This window comes from Chelonoidis abingdonii, chromosome 13, assembly GCF_003597395.2.
Source record: "Chelonoidis abingdonii isolate Lonesome George chromosome 13, CheloAbing_2.0, whole genome shotgun sequence".
Taxonomy (NCBI): domain Eukaryota; kingdom Metazoa; phylum Chordata; order Testudines; family Testudinidae; genus Chelonoidis; species Chelonoidis abingdonii.
The window spans coordinates 23,362,418-23,382,226 of record NC_133781.1 but is presented as its reverse complement, the minus strand read 5'-3'; the positions used below and the strand labels follow the sequence as shown (position 1 = coordinate 23,382,226).

Genomic DNA, 19,809 nt, shown 5'->3' with positions numbered 1-19,809 from the left:
AGTGACTCTCACATGACTCCCTTGAAGGGCGCTTGTAGGCACAGCCTGTTGGAGGGAAAGTGATGGACTGGGACAGGGCCCCAGGCTGGAAGGAAAAACCTGGGCTCTATACACAGCTCTGCCATGGACTTGCTGCTGCAGCTTGAGTAGGTCACAGAGGCCAAGAGAGTGTCCTAATTTTAGAAGCCCAACTTGAGATGCCTTGAGCCTGAGTTTGGATTTGGGAGTGCTCACCTCCCTGAAAATCAAGCCCCTGTAAGGTGCCTCAGAAGTTGGGCTCAAAAATGAGGCAACTAAAGCTTGGGTTTGCTTATGTAAATTCTAGACATCAACCCACTGGGCCTCAGCTTGGGAAACTGAGCTAAGTAGCAGCTACTTTGATAATGGAATTAACAGACCGACACATTGGGCCCAATATCATTCACATTAAGGCTTCTTTATGCTGCTCTGGCAGCCCAGAGGGGCCATAAGTGGATGTACATGTCTTTCATACTGACTTGATTGGTTTATCAATTTTAAAGGACCCTTTACACTGCCAGAGCCAGAGCACCGTTAAGGGCTTTGTTCAGACACAGAAGTTGTCCCACTATCACTATACCGGTGCAGTTAAAGCAGTACAACCATTTGGGGTAGATGCAGTTATACTGACGTAGCTATTCTCGGGGGGGGGGGGAGAGGGGAGGGGAGAATAAACTATGCTGGCATAAAACACTTTTATGTTCTCTATAACTGTACCCATGCAGGAGTTTTACTGGAATAACTATTTTAGTTTTAAAAACCACACACCACACACATCTCACGTGCAACTGAAATACTAATACAAAAGCTACGTTTTGACCAGGCATTTAGTGGACGTGAGAATCAGAACCATTGTTGCTTTTTCATTTTCTTGCTCAGTGAAAGGCTTACGTATTAATCAAGCTTAGACTTCATCATATCTCAATAAAGAATTCTTAGCTTGTACTTTCATTCTCTTTTTGGTTAGGTTCTTCTACTTCTTTTGGGAGAGGAAGTGAACATTAACTTCGGGATATTTCATTTTTACTCACTTTTCGTCAGAGATCCTGACTGAGGTCACTTGCCCATATCTACTAGCCACCTCTGGTGGCTCTTTCTGGTAGACAGACATGTCTCCAGCTGCACCAACAATAGCTCTGCTGAATCTAGCAATCATGATGTGAAGGCTCCTCACCTTTTCAGTGATATCATTATCACACGAGTCTATGCTGTCTCTGAACAAGTCCTCTGTGCTGCCATTGCTGCTGCTGAAGTTACTGTTGTGGAAGAGTTGTCTGGAAGATTAGAAGGATTATTTTATATCATGGGGGGGGGGGGGGAATTTTCCTATTTTGTGGACTGGCTTTGCACCTTGAATGTCCCCAGCTAACATCTGTGCAATAGCTTCAATGTAACTTAACTATGTATGAGTCTGATTACACTTAACTTTGTAGTCCAATTTTAACCAACAACATTTGCATCATGGAATAAATGTAAGTCAAAGTTGCATGTAACATGTTCCCTAATATGTTCTCCCAAATCTGGGAGAAGGTGAGACCTAAGTGATGTTGATAGGCATAGTTACACAGAAGCCTATCAGTTTTGCAGAACAAGTGGCACAAAAGTTCTCTTTATTTATGGGGGCATGGTGGGGCAGGGCGACAAAAAAAAACAAAAACAAGAAGATTCCACTGTGTGACACTGCAATATGCAAGAATTAAGAATACTTAAGACAGGTTTGAAACTACCTGTTCGGAAGCTATGTACAAGCTGCATGTTTGCAGATTTTCCTCACCACATTCTGATACTTTAACTTTGAGAGGGATGATATGTCTATGATATGCCATGTACAAAGTCACTGCTTCCCAAAGAGGGCCAGCATTAAAATATTCTGAACCAGATCCAGGAAGAGTATTGCATTCCTCCCCCCACACGTCTGTGTACTTGGTCTTAACTTGGACCAGAATGTGGTGTCACGTCCATTTTTAAACAGCTAGACAATTCCTTTTGCCCTCTGGCAACAAAACTGGGTCAGGAAGGCAATAACAGTAATGCCTGCTGGGGCATAAGATGCAAACAGGTTAAAATAAATAAGAAAAAACCAGCGCAGGGTGGCATCTTTTCAAACGCCTAACAAGGGAACAACTTGCTGATTCACCCCTACTGGGCCAGCTTGACCACCCCAAGAGTCTGGTACTGACTAGAATGGCTCTGATGAGTTCGTTCACCTGTGTAATATTGAAGGCTGCAGCTCTATAATCAGAGAAGTGATATTCTTCCTAAATCCAGCACCCAAGCGGCTATGTTGATCTCCGGACAGAACAGATTTTATTACAACACTTTCAGCAACATGATGCTAACTTGGAATTCAGTTAGCTTAGCTTCCCACTCATGTGCAATGCTACGCCTAGATAGTCTCTCCTCCACATCGATGGGTAGTTAATTCATGCCAGGAGGTGCTGGGAGAGTCTGTCAATTGAGACCTTACAGAATTAGACCTTAGTTGCTGACAAAGAACTACATTCAATTGTAGAGAGCGTGGAATAAGGCTGCATAGAAATAAGTCAGCCAAGCCGGTAAACAGGGGTTTGCCTTCTATTTTATAAGCTAACTCAGAAATAAATGTGCTACTTGATTGGGGAAGGAAGAGGGAAGGAGAAATTCTAACCCTAAGTGAGAAAAAATCAGGGAGAAGTTCCATTTCTTCTGATGCAGCTACTTCCAACCTCAACCATGTCAAACCTCCTCCCCTGCCCCACACTTCCTTCCCACCTAAAGCTTCTCTTCTGCACATCCTATGTGGTTTCCTTTGAGTACTTCATTCTTAGCATGAATTCATGACATAAGCATGAATTCTGGTCACAAATGATTTCAAAGTACACAGAACGAGCTCAAGTGTCTTACCTTCCAAAAGCTGTGCTTGAGATTTTTCGGTTGGGGCTACATGGAGACAGAAGGAATAATGTAGTAAGACAGACAGTTTATTTGGTTATTGTGCAATTCAGTAACAATCTCAATTTAGTTGCCAATTGAGTTCTCTACAGTATATACAGCTATCTTATTTTAGCTTTTAATTTGCTTCACCAAAAAACATAAAAATAAAAAAATGCTCATACAATTTAATCATAAGCTACTCTAATAACTAATGGAACTACTGGCCAGAGGATGTTGTGAAGGCCAAGACTATAACAGGGTTCAAAAAAGAACTGGATAAGTTCATGGAGGATGGGTCCATCAATGGCTATTAGCCAAGATGGGCAAGGATGGTATCCCTAACTTCTGTTTTTCAGAAGCTGGGAATGGGCAACAGGGCATGGATCACTTGATCAATACCTGTTCTGTTCATTCCCTCTGGGACACCTGTCTTCTGACAGTGGCCAATGCCAGGATACTGGGCTAGATAGACCTTTGATCTGACCCAGTATGGCTGTTCTTATGTAAGGTGAAGTTTGGTGTAATGCCATAAGCTATTGTGATCACTAATCAAATGAATTTGGGAATACTTTATTCAGTACAAAAAGCCCTGTCACATTTAAACAGCTTTTTGCCAGCTTGAGTCAAAATGAAACTATAATACAGCATCTGCTGCAGTCATACACATCCACTAGCTCTCCCTACCCTGCTTTCAGAGACTGATTGCACATCTTTTGTTGAAGCAAAACACTACTCTGAATTCAGGATTGTCTGTTGCAATGACAATTTTGTTATGAAATTTGATAAAGATGCAACCATCATGTTCTACATTTTAGCAGGTTACCTACTGCTGTGACAGCAGCTGTAACTGTTTCATAACATATACTGTGTCATTGTTTTCTTATCAAGACTAGATGAAGTGCATTACGTTCTGGTTCCTGGGAACGTGAAACAAGGCAAGCTTTGTATTCAGTTTCTAGGGGGAGCTAAAGATTCACAGATCAATTGCCACAATAAGCAAGGGATTTGTAGAAATATTTAGACTCCTTCAGAGTTTAAGGAAAATGCTTTGCAATTGTCTATCTACACGTGGGTGGCAATACTGGGAATAGGGGTATAAAGGAAAAAGCTACAACTCCTGAGGAGATACAGGAAGTCACCGTCATCTTGGTTACTGTTTTCCCAAATCTGGTTTCAGGTGAATAAAATTCTCAAGCCACTTGAATCAAGCGATCCTGGGGCAGATTCTCCGCTGGTGTAAACTGACATAGCTCCATTGACATCAGTGACCACAGCAATGGAGCTATGACAATTTACACTAGTTGAGGATACATCCCAGAGACTCATTAGATCAACTTATCTCCCTCCGTGATAGAAACGTGCTCTGGGAAAAGATCTCAGCCAAGTAACAGTGTTTTACCCACGGGTGCTGAGCAGTAGGGCTTCCCACTTCCCTGGGGAGGTTGCTCCACAGGCAAATACCACCCACACTCTGCAATTCAAGATCTCATTGTTTAAGTATTTAAAATGAAGAGGACATTAGTGCTCCAACTTAGAAATAGTTTCTTGATGGTAGGGAGAAGTTCTTGTTAAGATCAGACAAGGCAGCAAGGTTTGAATGTCCTTGTTGCAGAATAGCATAGAAGAAGAACTGCCTGTTGCATTTGATGCTAGCTAGATACGACATACTGAATACAAGTCAACCAGTAAAAGGATGGGGGCATATTACTGCAGTTTCCCCATCTCATTTAGCAGCTGTTGCTTTGACTGCTGGCTAACGTCATTTCAAAAGGGACTGCTGAGAACAGAGTGCTAGCTACTCACCTGTTTGCTTTCAAGTTTTTCAGCCTCGCTTCCAAGTCATTAAGCAGGTTTATTTTTTTGCAGCACTGTGAGCAGTAGACATCCAATAACTCGCTGTTATAAATGTGCCTCATTTTCCTTGGCGTTTGCCCAGCACTGTTTGTGGGAAAGGAGACATGTTACTGGCTACTGTTACTAATTCAAATTCATTTCCCTCTTGCTGGTATTTCATAGTCATGTTGAGTTAAGTGGACTTGGGAAGCACTGCCACTCTCATCACAGCTGCTCAGTGTACCCCCAGTGAGCTTGTGTCCTCCTATAGCGTTGAAAACCACTAGTCTATGCAGGGGTGGCTCTAGGCGTTTTGCCGCCCCAAGCACAGCAGGCAGGCTGCCTTTGGCGGCTTGCCTGCGGCAGGTCCGCTGGTCCCGCAGCTTCGGCAGACCTTCCACGGCCCGCCTGCCGCCCTCACAGCGACTGGCAGAGCACCCTCCCCCCCTGGTGGCTTGCCGCCCCAAGCACGCGCTTGGCATGCTGATGCCTGGAGTCGCCCCTGGGTCCATGCTATCAGAACCCCTGAGAGTCCAATTCTCTGTTGTTCTGAGCCTAGGGTAATGGGAAAAAGACAGGATCAGCTGATTGCAGTTCAGCTTCTCTCTCTCCAGGTACTAAAAGAGTGAGTACTTCCTGAAGAGATTGAACCTGAATGTCTTAAATCTGCTTATTTTTTTCCCCAAAAAAGCTCATCCATCCTTACAAGACATGTCTTTTTGTAAGGTAATATTTGATACAAAGTGTTTGAATGCTAAAAAGGAAGGAGACTTTCATACTAGTCATCCCCAAACATTGCACAAGATCTAACCGGATTTTCAGCTTTAAGTCAGTCAATTTCTAATAGCTGCAAAATCCAAAGTATTGCAATATATAAAGAAAATCAACCTAGGAGCAAAGCTAGCGGGCTTACTGCAGTGTGACCTGACATTATGGGCACTGGAAACAATGCAGTTGTTGCTATGGCTTTTACAAGACAGACATTTGCCAGTAGTATTGTGGGCAGAAACTGAAATTTTAGTTTTAAAATAACTAGACAATCCCAAAGTTCTGGTACAGCCCCTCAGAAGGAAACACTGTCAAAATAAATAAGAATAAGTAGCAACCTGGAAGACACAGATGAGCCAAGGTCAGAGTAGGCGTTGGTTCTGGTCTCATCATCCGGACATGGACTGCTGGGAGTATAATCCACATCGTCTCCTTCCCCATAGTCTTCAAATTGTTCCTCGTTACTGATCAGAGAGGCGGTGGAATAAGTGGAGAGGTCAGAGGCTGCAGAGGGGTTGTGAGGACTTGACCTGAAACAAGACATCACAATGAGTAGGCGGCCAGCCCTCCTCCTCAGACTGCCTTTTGCCCAAGGCAGCGTTTCTCAGCTGGCTTGGGTTGGCAACTCCTTATTCAAAGTCAAAAGCTTTCATGATCCACTTCCATTTACTAAAAAACTATCCCCAATTACAGCAATCAACCTGTAACAGTTGGCGTTTGTGTTCTGTGAGTTTGACAGGACAACTGACCTGGAAGGGCAGGGGATGTGGCAATCAGTGAAACAAGATTCTCTACTTTAGATTGTAATAATATTTTCAATGCCTCACGCTCCCCTGCTGTTCACGAGCTTCCTCCTCTGGTGCGGAGGGTGTCCTAACACAAAGCTGACCGAAGGGCTCAGGAAGCACTTTAAAAAATTGGGGCGGAGAACAGGGTTAAATAAGGCTGACAGTCACATGACAAGTCAGTGGCAGAGCCGGAATGAAATGGGAGCCTGACTCAAGTGTCCTAGACAACATGGCTGTTTCTATATCACTGCTGTTTTTACAATAAGCTAGACTCCTCTGTGTGAGAGTTCACAAGCAGGGCCCATTACTTAGTAGCTGGTCTCTTCTGGAATTTAAAGTTTAAACAAAGCAACATTTTAAAGCGAACGGTGGCTGGATGGCACAAGTGTCATTTTCACATCCTGCCCCCGCCAGTATTTCAGATGTAGGCTCTTGTTTTTCCCTCCATTGCTGAGACGCACTTGTAATTCATATGTCTATGGTCAGTAATTTACAATGTCAGAATTTAGGGCAACTCAAGTCTTTCACGGGACAAGAGGACATTTGGAACCATACACATAGGCAGGCTTATATTCTGCTAGAGGAGATTTATCAGATTATTACTCCCTGAAGAGGAGACAGATTAGTAACTAGTCAGCAAAGTATTTTAACACTTTCTGTTTTTAAAAGGTTGCAGTAAGGATTGTGAATGGAAGGGTTCTGGGGACCAAAATTTGCATAGACAACAGCTGCAGTTACTGTCTTAGATACTCACCTGGTCCCCCATTACCATAGCTTCTGAGCAGCTCAGCCTTTACCCTCAGATCCCCACTTCAAGGTAGGGCAGGGCTATTATACCCATTTTACAGAGGGGAAACTGAGGCACAGGGAGACTAAGCGACTTGTCAAAGGTCACTCAGGAAGTCTATGGTGGATCAGGGATTTGAACCCAGGTGCTCCAAGCTAGCACCCTAACTACAGGGTCATCCTACTTCTCCAGGCCCACTGCTCCCCATAGCCACAATTGACTGGAGACCTAGACCTCGCTCCTCCTCTGTTATCTAGACCTACAACACCTGAAATACTTCAGTGGTTGGGACCGTCCAAACCCCATCCTTCCCACAGTCTATGGTTGGCAGATGTGCAGTGAACGAGGTATGGATTACAGGAAGGGAAAGGAGGGTCATGATTAAGGCAGTTGACTGCTGCCCTGGAGAGTTGAATTCTATCCCTGCCTCTGCTACTGAGGTTCTACACTATGCTGGGCAAGTCACATACCCCAAATGTTTCACAGGCGGTCACTAATTGCCTAATCCTCCTTTTGTGCATGCCTGAAATGACTTTTTAACATCGCAAGCCTGGGCCTGCAACGCCACAGCTGCCAACAAACCGAACGGTGCCTCCTGACGTCAGGGGGAATCCAGCACACAGGATGGCAACGCAACGCTCCTCACCGACACCTGCAAAGCCTGTTCAGCCCGGCCCTCGCATCCTTTGAGCATGATGGAAGAGTAACTAAGGCTGAAGAAGGACCTGCGAGCTCTGTTGCCGTGTGGTGGATTCACACTGAAGTCCTCATGCAAATGGGCTCCAGGAGATAGGAAGATGGAAAAGGAAAATCCACCCATTTTTGGCAATTAGTGCAGTGATCAAATTCCATCAGAACTATCACTATAAAACGTGACTCTATCCCAGCTGAGGTGCCATGGACATACGTTAACCCTACTGGAGGCAGGCGAACTAGCCAGAAGATACAAGGATAGAGATTCCCATGGCTACGAGGGAAGATGGATGATCAAATCCCATTCCTTTTAAATAGAGGGATCTGGACACCTAATTCCAGATGTCTGAGAACCTCAGCCCAGACAGGCCTCAAACAAAAGCGATCAGCTGGTTTAACCTCCCCTCCCCCGCATAAGACTCATGTCTTGACAAGCACCTCACCACTCACTTGTCTACAGGCAGAAAGAGTCCACTGAGCACGCTGTCCTTCTCTTCACTGCCACACACGTCGGATGCCTCAGAGCTCTGCGCGCTCTCAATGGCACTGTCCATGTCGGACTCATGGTGGACCTCTTGCTGGGCTAGGGTCATCGTGTCTTCATCAGGAAACAGCTCTGACTCACTGTATGCACTTTCACCGTCCAAATAGGCACTGTCCTGGATTTCGCTACCCTGTCCATGGAAGGGAAAGACCAGTCAGGAGACATACAAGTTTGTTGCAAGATTTGCAGAGTAAATGGAAGCAGCAGCCATATCCCTCTCCTGGAAACACCATCGGCATACTGGGTATTTGCATCAGAGTTGCATTTAAAGGGTTACTTTTGGAAGGCCCGATCCTGCAGACACTCAATGCACAGAGCTTCTCTTAAAGCATAAAATATTGCACACCTCTAACCTGCGTTACATAGTGTTACAGAGAGCCAGCTGCAGGAACACTTGTCTGGAACCACAACCTGCCTTCGACAGCGAGTGTCAACTAGGGTAGAACTGACTCCTGTTCACAACTGGGCGTGTATGGCCCTATCTTGCGCAACTGGAAATCTCTAGTCTCCAATATTCATCTATCTGCAATGTTCTCTTCCCATAGCGTCCTTTACCAAGAAAGGTAGGTAAGGAACAGATTTTTAATGGTCAGATAGTAATATAACCTCTCAGTAGAAATACAGGACCCAGTAGTAGCTATTTGCTTATTTGTTGAAAGGAAGAAGGATTTTGGGCCCAAATCTCCCCTCCAATGCACAAGTCATTAGCCAGATACATTTTTGTATGCTTTCCAGTTTTGTTGTTATCCAGACATCTCTTCCAGCACACAACAGCGCTGGTATACGTGTTTGCATATACCAGGAGCTGTGGTCTATCCTTGTGGATGCTCGGTTATTTTCTCTATGCTTTGAAAACAAAAGAACCAGTCAAACGCCGAAGATTAATCTTCGCTTGTAAAATTAAAGAAGTCCCTTACTAAGAGGACATTATATAGGAGCAGCAAATGTCCGACATGAGACAAGTGTGGTTTGACTAACAGCTTTGTCACCCAGCTGAAGCAACAAGGAACTACTCTTGACCAGAAGAAAACTTCAACGTCTTAAAATATTTGTAATAATCGATACTAGAAATTCATGTCTTATCTACCCTGGAAGACTGACACTGGAGGAACTAGCAGGATTATAATGTTACAGAGACCAAATTTGTGAGCCCTGATTATATGAAAAACAAAACTGATTTTTTATTCAGACTTTCAAAACTTAGTGTTTTAAAGAACTATTTAACTCCAATAACTTAAAAAAAGTGGTGGAAAGCTCAGTGTAAGCTAACACTTCAAACCCTCCCCCCGCTTCCCCCCCCTTCACAATTCACTTAAGGACACCCACTCCAATTCCCTGGGCCCTCCAAAAGTTAGTCCAGCCAAAATAGGGACGTGGGGCCAGCTGTAGTCTGAGACTACAGTACACATGCTCACAGTTATGGACATGTGCAAATCTTTGCAGGGTGGAGGGCCTAAGTTTGACCTTGAAACTGAACCAAGATGCCAGTTACTTGTATTCATGGAATACCACCGCTGACAGCAAGTGAAGAAATAAATTTGTATATAAAATGAAGAACTGCTCCCTGTTATACTTCACTGTTGGGCATGCCGTCACTGACCTTCATATCTCTAGACTGAGACAAGTTGTTTCCACAAGCAGTTAACTCCCTGCTGGTTCCTCCAAATACACTAACACTATTACTCAACTATAACTAATTAACTATGTAAACAAAACGATTAACTAACAAAGAACAGCGATAAGCGAGTAGCTAGGGAAGAATGTGGAGGTCAGGCAACTGCACTCCACTGTTCCAACTACCTACACGGGCGGTAAGAAGGAACTGAAGGGTGGCCGGGTCGGCTGGGGTATTTATGCGGCGCCGTGGTGGCGCCACTCCAGGGGGCGCCCAGCCGACCCGCCGAGTGTTGCTAGGGTAAAAAGTTTCTCCGACGGCTGTGCACGCGGCGCGCACACACCTAAATGGAATGCATATGAGCAACCACTCGAAGAAGAACAAGTTGTTTCCACAAGCAGTTAACTCCCTGCTGGTTCCTCCCACAGCTCTACATCAGGTACGCTTTTGCAAAAGAACATCCTTTATGCAAATCACTGTAGAGCCCTACTGATATTGCAGAACTTTGGACACCTCTGTTTCTAGAATGTGATTTCCTCCTCAACATATACTATATAAATAGGAATTATATACCCAGGCTAAGGGCCAGTGTATTTAAAGGGCACTTTAAAACAGATCTTTTCCATGTTAGTCAAATTAAACAGTTAGTTTGGTCTAGGGGTAACATTTTCAAAAGTGCCTAAGTGACTTTTGAAAATGGGACGTAGCCACTTTTGAAAATTTTACCTGAGACCTACACATCACAACATTAGTCATGGGGGAGGTAGTGCTTCCTAGTGGCTAGATCATTGCACTGGACTCCCAGAGACTTGAGTTCTATTCCTGGTTCTTCTGCTGGGTGACCTTGGGCACTTTTCCTGCCTCAATTTCTTCATCTGTAAAACAAGGATAACCATTCTTCCCCTCCTTTATAAGATGCCTTAAAGACACTTGAATATACATTTATATACAAAAATTGTACTGCTTATTTGTAACATCTTTAGACAGCTACAACAATTGGACAGCCACTGGCCCAGAATGGGCATGAGTCACCCTGGATATTTGTTGCAGCATGGTAACCCACATGGCCTCAGAGCTGCCACATTTCTTAAGGGTTTAATGCAATTAAACACTATCTGCTGTTACAGAAACATCCGGAGCTGTTAAAAATTCTGTGATCCAAGAGAAGGTGGCACTCTGGAAGTCTTACTGAAAAATGTATTGCTTAAGTAAATCATTACACAGCTGGTAAATCTCACTAGTATTAAAACAAATTAATGTGAGAAACTGAAGGTCAACTCTCATTCCAAATCCTGCAAGTAATAGCTTATGTTTTGTTTTCTAATAATAGGAGCCCAGATTCTCTGAAAAGGTCCATTAGCAATTAAATATACAGTCACTCTCTCCAGAGTGCTAGGTGCTCCTTCGCCTCCTCCCTACCATTTGCAACAAGCTAATAAGCCACATTTGTATTACAATGTATATTTATAATAAGTCACAGCACACACTGTACCTAGCTCTTTTGTGTCAGCATAACGTATTATCGTTCCCAATTATAATTATTCCTCTACTCTTTAAGATCTCCACTTCTAACCCCTTCTACGGTACTGGTGTTGGGAAACCATCACCTTCAGTCAGAGCTCAAATTCTCAATAAATATTTTCCAGAGCCCTGAGGTGTTTTCCCTGTGGGACATGCCAGGGCTTGGAGTTTCACAGCCCTGCGGGTTTGAAAATATTTACTGGAACTCTGCTCCGGGCAGTTCCGACTGAAATTTAAACCCTGCCCCCGGTAGCCAGTTTACTGCAAAAAAGTGTGCACAACTCCTCAGAAACTTCCTTTATACCCAGAGGAAGCTAATCATTATACAGCCAGACATAACAGTCGCTTCCAGAAAAGGAGTCGATTGGCTCACCTGACAAGAGTTGCTTCCCATGAACTATGAGGAACTCCCCCTGTTAGAGACTTGACTTTAGCACAGTACAGGCCATATATGCAGCCAGCCTATCAAACAAACTGATGGCTTGTTGCATTCTAGAGCTTTGCCACCAGATGGAAGACGATCTAGCCTATCAGACAATTGCTCCCCCACCATGGAGCACTCTAAAAGTTCTCAGCACAAGCTGAATAACATGCCTGTCGTCTTTATAATAGAAGCACTACCTTCTTAAACAATACAGGGGGGTGAGGGCAGCTGTGTGAAACTGCTTGGGGTTTTGGAAATGTCAGGAATGCCAGAGGGCAGTCAAAGGTGCATGGCAAAATGAGTTCATCACATCTACATATATAAGGTGCATGAATGTATACAGGGTCACACTTTAGAAGACTTTTCTAGGAATTCTGTAACTTAAGGCCTATCTTCATTGCAAATACAGCCCTGTCAAGAGACTTGATTCTAGCACATTTAGTCTTGCTTTGTTGATGGGATTTTGGTGTTTTAACCACATCTCCAAACTGTGGTAAGGCAAGCACACCACTTGTGGAAGTCAAGGTTCAAATATGTTAAAGCCAGCTGTATTACTGAAGGTCATACAAGTTCTGTTAGTCAATGGCAAACATGTGAAACAACCCTTCCTAGTGCTTTGAAACAAAACTGCAGACGCTCCAAGCTCAGCTTGGCTTCTTATGATCTTTCAGTGGTCAAGCTCTGAGATCTGTTAGCTGAAGAGTCATTGCTAGAGAACACACATTTTTATCAAAGACTTATCTTTATAAGCGGAAAGAGTATATCTAAATGATACTTAAGGCACATGAGGTTATAAACTTCCAGGGACTAAGTCACAGAATTCAATTTTAATTTTTTTTTGTAATTGACAGAGAATATCAACATTTCTTTTAAGCATTTTTCTATTTTTATCTATTTAAATTTTCACAATTCCACAAAATGATGGGGAAGGGGTCAACATTACATGTGAAAATATACGAAGTAAATATCCTTAAAATCAAATTCTAGTAAGTGCTCAAGCAGCATTTTTCTTACTTTGTCTATCTGTAAATGTCAATCACTAATGGATATATTTTTTCATCAGTTTGTGTACATACACAGTGAAATTGATGTTTACAGATATACATAGAATCCTTCTAAGCCTAAATATTCACAAATGGAGCTGCAATAGGTCACAGGAAATGACAAAGAAAATACCCATGACATGTACAGGGGAAAAAATAAACCGCCACAAAAACCACCACTAGAGAGATTAAAGCTGGAGTTAGTGAATACCATTACTAAGCAACACGCTTTGCAAGTGTACATTACTAGCTAAAGCTATCAAAATATTTAAATCTTTAAGCATTAATATCAGTAATCTCAGCTTCATACAATACTGTCAGTGGTGAAAGTACATTTAGCACAAGAAGCTTATACCCACTTCTACAAGATGACACTTGTACTCATTTAAAAAAAAAAGTTTATGTTGAAAGTTAAATCTCTCATTTTTTTCCTACATTGCCTAGAAATAAAGCATTCCTGTACAAAATAAGAGATTGATTGGCTCACATGCTTTTCAGCTTTTCTTTTTAAAAAAAACCTGGTATTTAGGTAGGGTTTAAGGTGCATTGAACATTGCAAACCCAAGTCATTCATTGTTTAAAAAAAAAAATGCACACATAAGCTTACAGAGGGAATAGAAAGGCAATGATACAACCAGAAAATGAATTATATTCCTGGATTCTTACTAAAGTCTGCTCCCTATTTTTCTTGGTATAGTCAAGACAATAAAATTGTGACTAGTGGTTTTGGAAGGTTCCTATATAGCAGACAGTACAGCATGTCAAACAATACTAAACAGCTTGGGATTAAGTGAAGGAAAGCTCACATTATTATCTAATCAAGTACTCAAGGTATCCCAAAGTGCTTTACATGCCAGTGAGATAGATAATTCTGCAGCAAGTGCTTAATATACAGCAATATTTTGCTCTGCAGTAACACCTATTGTTTGTGGATCTCAGAACACTTGGCAAAAATTAATAAATTCCCTTCCTCAAGGGGCAAAAATGAGGCTTAAGTCTTATTCACATTTTACACAATGATGAATAAACTAGGGCACAGAGGTTAGTGACTTTTAGACGATCACAGCAAGTTCAAAGGAGAGCCAAGAACAGAACCCAGATTTCTGTGGTCTATTAGAATTCACTGTCTTCCTTTGAGCCCCATGTAGGCAATCACAGCAGCCATTTTGAAGTTCAATAACTAGATGGTTCGAGGCAATGCAACTCGAGGGCTCTGACTCTAAAGGTTAGTAGGCTGAACTGGCCCCAGGTTGGAAGTGACAGAGATAGTTATTAAAATGCTTCAATACTTTAACTTTGCTAGACACTAAAAAAAATCATGGACTGAAAAGAGACATTGGATTTATGGCTTATTACAACAATCTATAACCTAACAACTCACCCAGCTGCTTCCCCCACCTTCCCAGGTGTTAATGCACCACTCCACCTTGAATGGTCTCACAAAATATGCATTAATTGCTTATGCAAAACCATCTGCCCTATCTTGTATTTAGCTGTGACACTCTGAGTAAGACTCTGTCTACAATAGCACTTCTGTTTATTTCACTCAGGGGTGTGAAAACAAACCTCATCCCTCTGAGCGACGCAAGTTACATGGCTAGAAGCGCCGGTGTGGACACTATCCATGGGAGAGCGTCTCCGCTCGTTGGGGGTGGTTTAATTATGTCGATGGGGAGAGCTCTCGCTCGTCAGCATAGAGAGGCTACACGCGTGATCATACTGTGGCACAGCTGCACTGATTCAGCTGTAAGCTTGCTAGTGTAGACATGGCCTACGTTTCCCAGACCAGAAGAAGAGCTCCGTGTAAGCGTGTAACCTTGTCTCTCTCACCAGCAGAAGTTGGTTCAATAGAAGATATTACCTCACCCATCTTGCGTATTTATATCCTGGGACCAACATGGCTGCAACAACACTGTGTACATTTAAATACTGACAGTTATTTGAAAATTGGCATCTATCTGCCAACAAGCAGTCTGGAACCAAGGGATATGCCCACGTGAATCCTTTCAGATCTAAGGGCTTGTTTACACTGGCAATTAACAGCGCTGCAACTTTCTCACTCAGGGGTGTGAAAAAACACCCCCGAGCGCAGCAAAGCGCCAGTGTAAACTGTGCACCAGCGCTGAGGGGTATGCTCCTTGTTGAGGTGGTTTTGTTTTTAAGAGCACTGGGAGAGCTCTCTCTCAGCGCTCTGCCACGACCACACAAGGCACGTTAAAGTGCTGCCCATGTAGACGAGCCCTAAAAGGAGGTACATACAGTTGCTTGGAAGTACTATCCAGCTATCTGGCCTCTATACTCATAGCATCTGATGACTGCACAAGTATTGAAGTTTATTCTCCCAACATCCAATAGGGTGTTGTGAAGTACAAAAATCAGAAGCAGATTTCACCCTGAATTACAACAGTTTAACTGTCTAGTTAGTTAAGATTGGGATTTCCGAGCATATAATTGACAATAGTCTTGATCAAGTGACCCCCGCCAGGACGCCTGCACTCAATTTCAACCACTTCCCTCAGAGTGGTCTTCCTGCTTTCATATTGAATCTGCCTGTCTGATCCTAATTAGTAACAGTATGTCAGTTGTCCTTCCATCCCAGTCTAAACACCAGGAAAAAAAAAAAAAAAAAAAAAAAAAAGTCACCTCAGCACAATGGGAGGGGAACAGGTGCCATGGAGAGATACGCAAGGCTTGGCAGCCTCCCATCTAAATACTATTTAGCATCACAAACCTACCAGAAAAATAGGCTCTTGCCCCAGTTGCAAAAAGCCTATTGAATTTGAAGGCCAACATCTCACACTATTTAGTATGGGTGGAGGTTCTGCTAGAAAACTTCCAGACACCCTGTGCTTTCTGCAAATTAAGTGTATTTAAACCAACAGTTACATCCACATTTAAATAGATATGTAATTTTCCCTTCAGTTCTCAGAAACATGTAAGGAGCAGGTGATTTACTCACCAGTTGTTTAAATGAAAGTGGCAGAAGTCCTGCATCTGGCGAGACAAGCACAGAATAAAGCGCTCAGCTAAGCAGTTAATAAATCGTGCTCCTACATTTCAGTTCACTGGGAAGTTTTACAACTTCCTTTCAGCAGGCAAGTCTCACCCACACAGCTGTAGTTGGTAGGCAACCATACGACAAATGCCTTCAATTAAGCGGTCAGAAACAGGTAGAGGGGAACAGTAGCTTTGCCTAGCCCTCTGGTCTATCAAGGATGGACGACAGCAGGAATTCCAAAGCAGCTGGTGTTTAAAATAAATCTTTGAAAGAGTCAGAGATCAGTATGTGAATTACTATTCTATTGAGCTATTCAAAATGAGAAGCTATTTTAAGGCTACAAATTACAGTTTGTTCAGTGCAGTCACTCTGTGTGACTGTCTAGTTACTTGGGTCTAACATTTAAAGTTCAATTTTAGAGTTAACCTGACACAAAGCTGGAGTGTGCTAAGACGGGTTTCTAGGAGAGAGTATTCTTTAGAATCAGTCTCTCATTAAATGCTGGACAGCATCCCATAAAGCTGGTAAGAATCGAGGTACAGTGCAAGAGCCTGACTAGAGTCTAGCGTGCTGTCAGTCATCTGCATGTAGAAGATAACATTACTGGCTCACACAGTGGTGCAATTCAGGGCCAGTGTGTTGACTAAGGGTATGTCTACACTATGGGATTATTCCGATTTTACAGAAACCAGTTTTTTAAAACAGATTGTATAAAGTCGAGTGCATGTGGCCACACTAAGCACGTTAATTCGGCGGTGTGCGTCAATGTACTGAGGCTAGCGTCAATTTCCAGAGCATTGCACTGTGGGTAGTTATCCTGTAGCTATCCCATAGTTCCCACAGTTTCCCCCGCCCATTGGAATTCTGGGTTGAGATCCCAGTGCATTATGGTGCAAAAACAGTGTCGCAGGTGATTCTGGGTAAATGTCGTCACTCAATCCTTCCTCTGTGAAAGCAACGGCAGACTATCATTTCGCACCCTTTTTCCCCTAGATTGTCCTGGCAGACGCCATAGCATGGCAACCATGGAGCCTGTTTTGCTTTCTGTCACTGTCATCGTATATGTACTGGATGCTGCTGACGGAGGCGGTACTGCAGTGCTACACAGCAGCATTCATTTGCCTTTGCAAGGTAGCAGAGATGGTTACCATCCCTTTGCACCGTCCGCCATTGTAAATTGGCGATGAGATGATGGTTATCAGTCATTTTGCACCATTTGCATTTGGAAATTGGCAATGACGGTTATCAATTCTTTTGTACTGTCTGCTGCTGTCATGGGTGCTCCTGGCTGGCCTCGCTGAGGTTGGCCGGGGGCGCATGGACAAAAATGGGAATGACTCCCCAGGTGATTCCCTTTTTTACGTTTTGTCTAAAAATAGAGTCAGTCCTGCCTAGAATATGGGGCAAGTGTACTAGAGAGCCAGAGAGCACAGCCGCTCCGTGTCAATATCTTCATCAATGATTTAGATAGTAGCATAGAGAGTACAGTTATAGTTTGTGGAAGATACCAAGCTGGGAGGGGTTGCAAGTGCTTTGGAAGGTAGGATTAAAATTAAAAATGATCTGGACAAACGGTCTGAAGTAAATAGGAAGAAATTAAATAAAGGCAAATGCAAAGTACTCCATTTAGGAAGGAGCAATCAGTTGCACACATACAAAATGGGCAATGACTGCCTAGGAAGGAGTACTATGGAAAGGGATCTGCGGGTCATAGTTGACCACAAGCTAAATGAGTCAACAGTGTTACACTGTTGCAAAAAAAAAAAAAAAAAGTGAACATCATTCTGGGATGTATTAGCAGCAGTGTTGTAAGACAGACATGAGAAGTAATACTTCCGCTTTGATTAGGCCTCAGCTGGAGTATTGTGTCCAGTTCTGGGCACCACATTCCAGGAAGGATGTGAACAAATTGGAGAGAGTCCAGAGAAGAGCAATAAAAATGATTAAAGGTCTAGAAAACATGACCTATGATGGAAGATTGGAAAAAAAATGGGGTTTGTTTAGTCTGGAAAAGAGAAGACCGAGAGGGGACATAAGTTTTCAGGTATGTAAAAAGGTTGTTAGAAGGAGGAGGAAGAAAAATTGTTGTTTTTAACCTCCGAGGATAGAACAAGAAGCAATGGGCTTAAATTGCAGCAAGGGAGGTTTAAGTTGGACATAAGGAAAAACTTCCTGTCAGGGTGCTTAAGCACTGGAACAAATTGCCTAGGGAGGTGGTGGAATCTCCATCATTGGAGACTTAAGAGCAGGTTAGACAAACACCTATCAGGGATGGTCTAAATAATTAGTCCTGCCACAAGTGCAGGGGACTGGACAAGATGATCTCTCGAGGTCCCTTCCAGTTCTATGATTACTATGCCTGCAAATGGTTTGCAGACTGGAGCCAGCCCAGGAATTGCAGGAGTCAGAAGTGTTTGCACTACACCACCTGTCACTGTAATTGGTGGTAACAGAAGTGCCAGACTTTTAATATCAGGGTCCAGTTTGAAGCACTCGTTTTCAACATGCATGGTTTTTCTGGGAAGTTCTGACATTAGTGATTTTAGCAGAGAACTAATTGGAGCAGCTAAGGGCTGGTCTACACTACGGGGTAAAATCGATTTTAGATACGCAATTTCAGCTACGTGAATAACGTAGCTGAAGTCGAATATCTAAAATCGATTTACTCATCTGTCCTCACCGCGCGGGATCGATGTCCGTGGCTCGCCATGTCGATTCCGGAACTCCGTTGGGGTTGGTGGAGTTCCGGAATCGATATAAGCGCGCTCAGGGATCGATATATCCCGTCTAGATTAGATGGGATATATCGCTCCCCGAGCAATCGATTTTAACGCGCCGATAAGGCGCGTAGTCTAGACGTGGCCTAAGAAAGTTGCCTTCCCTGTCGAGATTAAAAGATAGCACTGCTTGCCAGACTCACTTAGCTGCCACTATCGGTTGAATGCAACACGAGCATTAATGCTCTAAGCTGTAGATAGGGCGTGTCTCTGGGAAGGGAGAACAGGCTGGGTTTGTGAAGGTCAGCACCCCAGCATTAGCAGCTGTGGAATATTTTCCCCCAGTTTCCACAGTGCAGATAGATTTTCTGTCACTGGTTCTAAGTGCCTGACTCATTTTCATTCTCTTTCCAGCACTGCACAGCACATCTTTTCTTTTGAAATGCAAGACATTTTCCATCCTGACTTATACAGCTTATTTAAAAAACAAAAACAGCAAAGTCTTACAAATGTCACTTTAAGATCAAGGTGACTACTGTTAGCAGGAGATGGAGGAGCCCAATTAATATTGACATTTTAGATAACGGTTCACCGTGTTTACACAATGTGAAACGCTTCTCATCATGCAAGCTTCTAGATTGCTGACATGAGCAAAACGGAGTCACAGCCCTCTTTCAGCATTACAAGTTTATGGCCGATAACCCTCTTTGTTGGCTTATCTTGGAGTCAGGAGGGGGAGGGTGCTCCAACCTGCCTCCACATTCATCTGCAGAGGGAACAGCAATCCTGACGGCTCTTTACTGAAGGTCTCACCCTCAAGATAGAATTGTTAAGCACGTGCTGAAAAGCAAGTTAGGGTGAGCTGTGTCCCAGCTGCAGAGTACATGCTAAGAGAGTGTCTCTGCTTTATAAAGCCTGGGTAACACTTAAATACAGTCAGTGTACACATGGCGCTTGCCGAAAATAAGTTGTTAGCACCACAGGGTAAACTTGGCATAATTAACACTCATGAATAATCTTTGCTGTAAGTCACAGCAATCTCCTTCCTTTGTACAGCCCAAAAGCAGCTTGAGGGTGGGCATGTGGGAGAGAGCCATGTCTGTCAAACTCTCATTGGGGATCACTTCCTCGGACTCTTCTTCTCTCT

The 19,809-nt window shown here is 43.3% G+C and overlaps 1 protein-coding gene across 4 annotated transcripts in view; it reads right to left on the bottom strand.

Moving 5' to 3' along the window:
* Window positions 1–19,809, bottom strand: part of RAB11FIP4 (RAB11 family interacting protein 4) — a 207,773-nt gene that overhangs the window by 12,363 nt on the left and 175,601 nt on the right. For 3 of the 4 annotated variants that reach the window (XM_032805647.2, XM_075071842.1, XM_032805649.2), the window contains 5 exons: window positions 8,251–8,474; window positions 5,871–6,062; window positions 4,735–4,869; window positions 2,902–2,937; window positions 1,193–1,292 (listed from right to left, as the gene is read on the bottom strand). In XM_032805647.2, the coding sequence (XP_032661538.1) occupies window positions 1,193–1,292; window positions 2,902–2,937; window positions 4,735–4,869; window positions 5,871–6,062; window positions 8,251–8,474 (687 nt within the window). Of the gene's footprint in view, window positions 1–1,192; window positions 1,293–2,901; window positions 2,938–4,734; window positions 4,870–5,870; window positions 6,063–6,359; window positions 6,428–8,250; window positions 8,475–19,809 lie in introns of those variants that run through there. The other variant, XM_075071843.1, reaches the window with a different exon arrangement.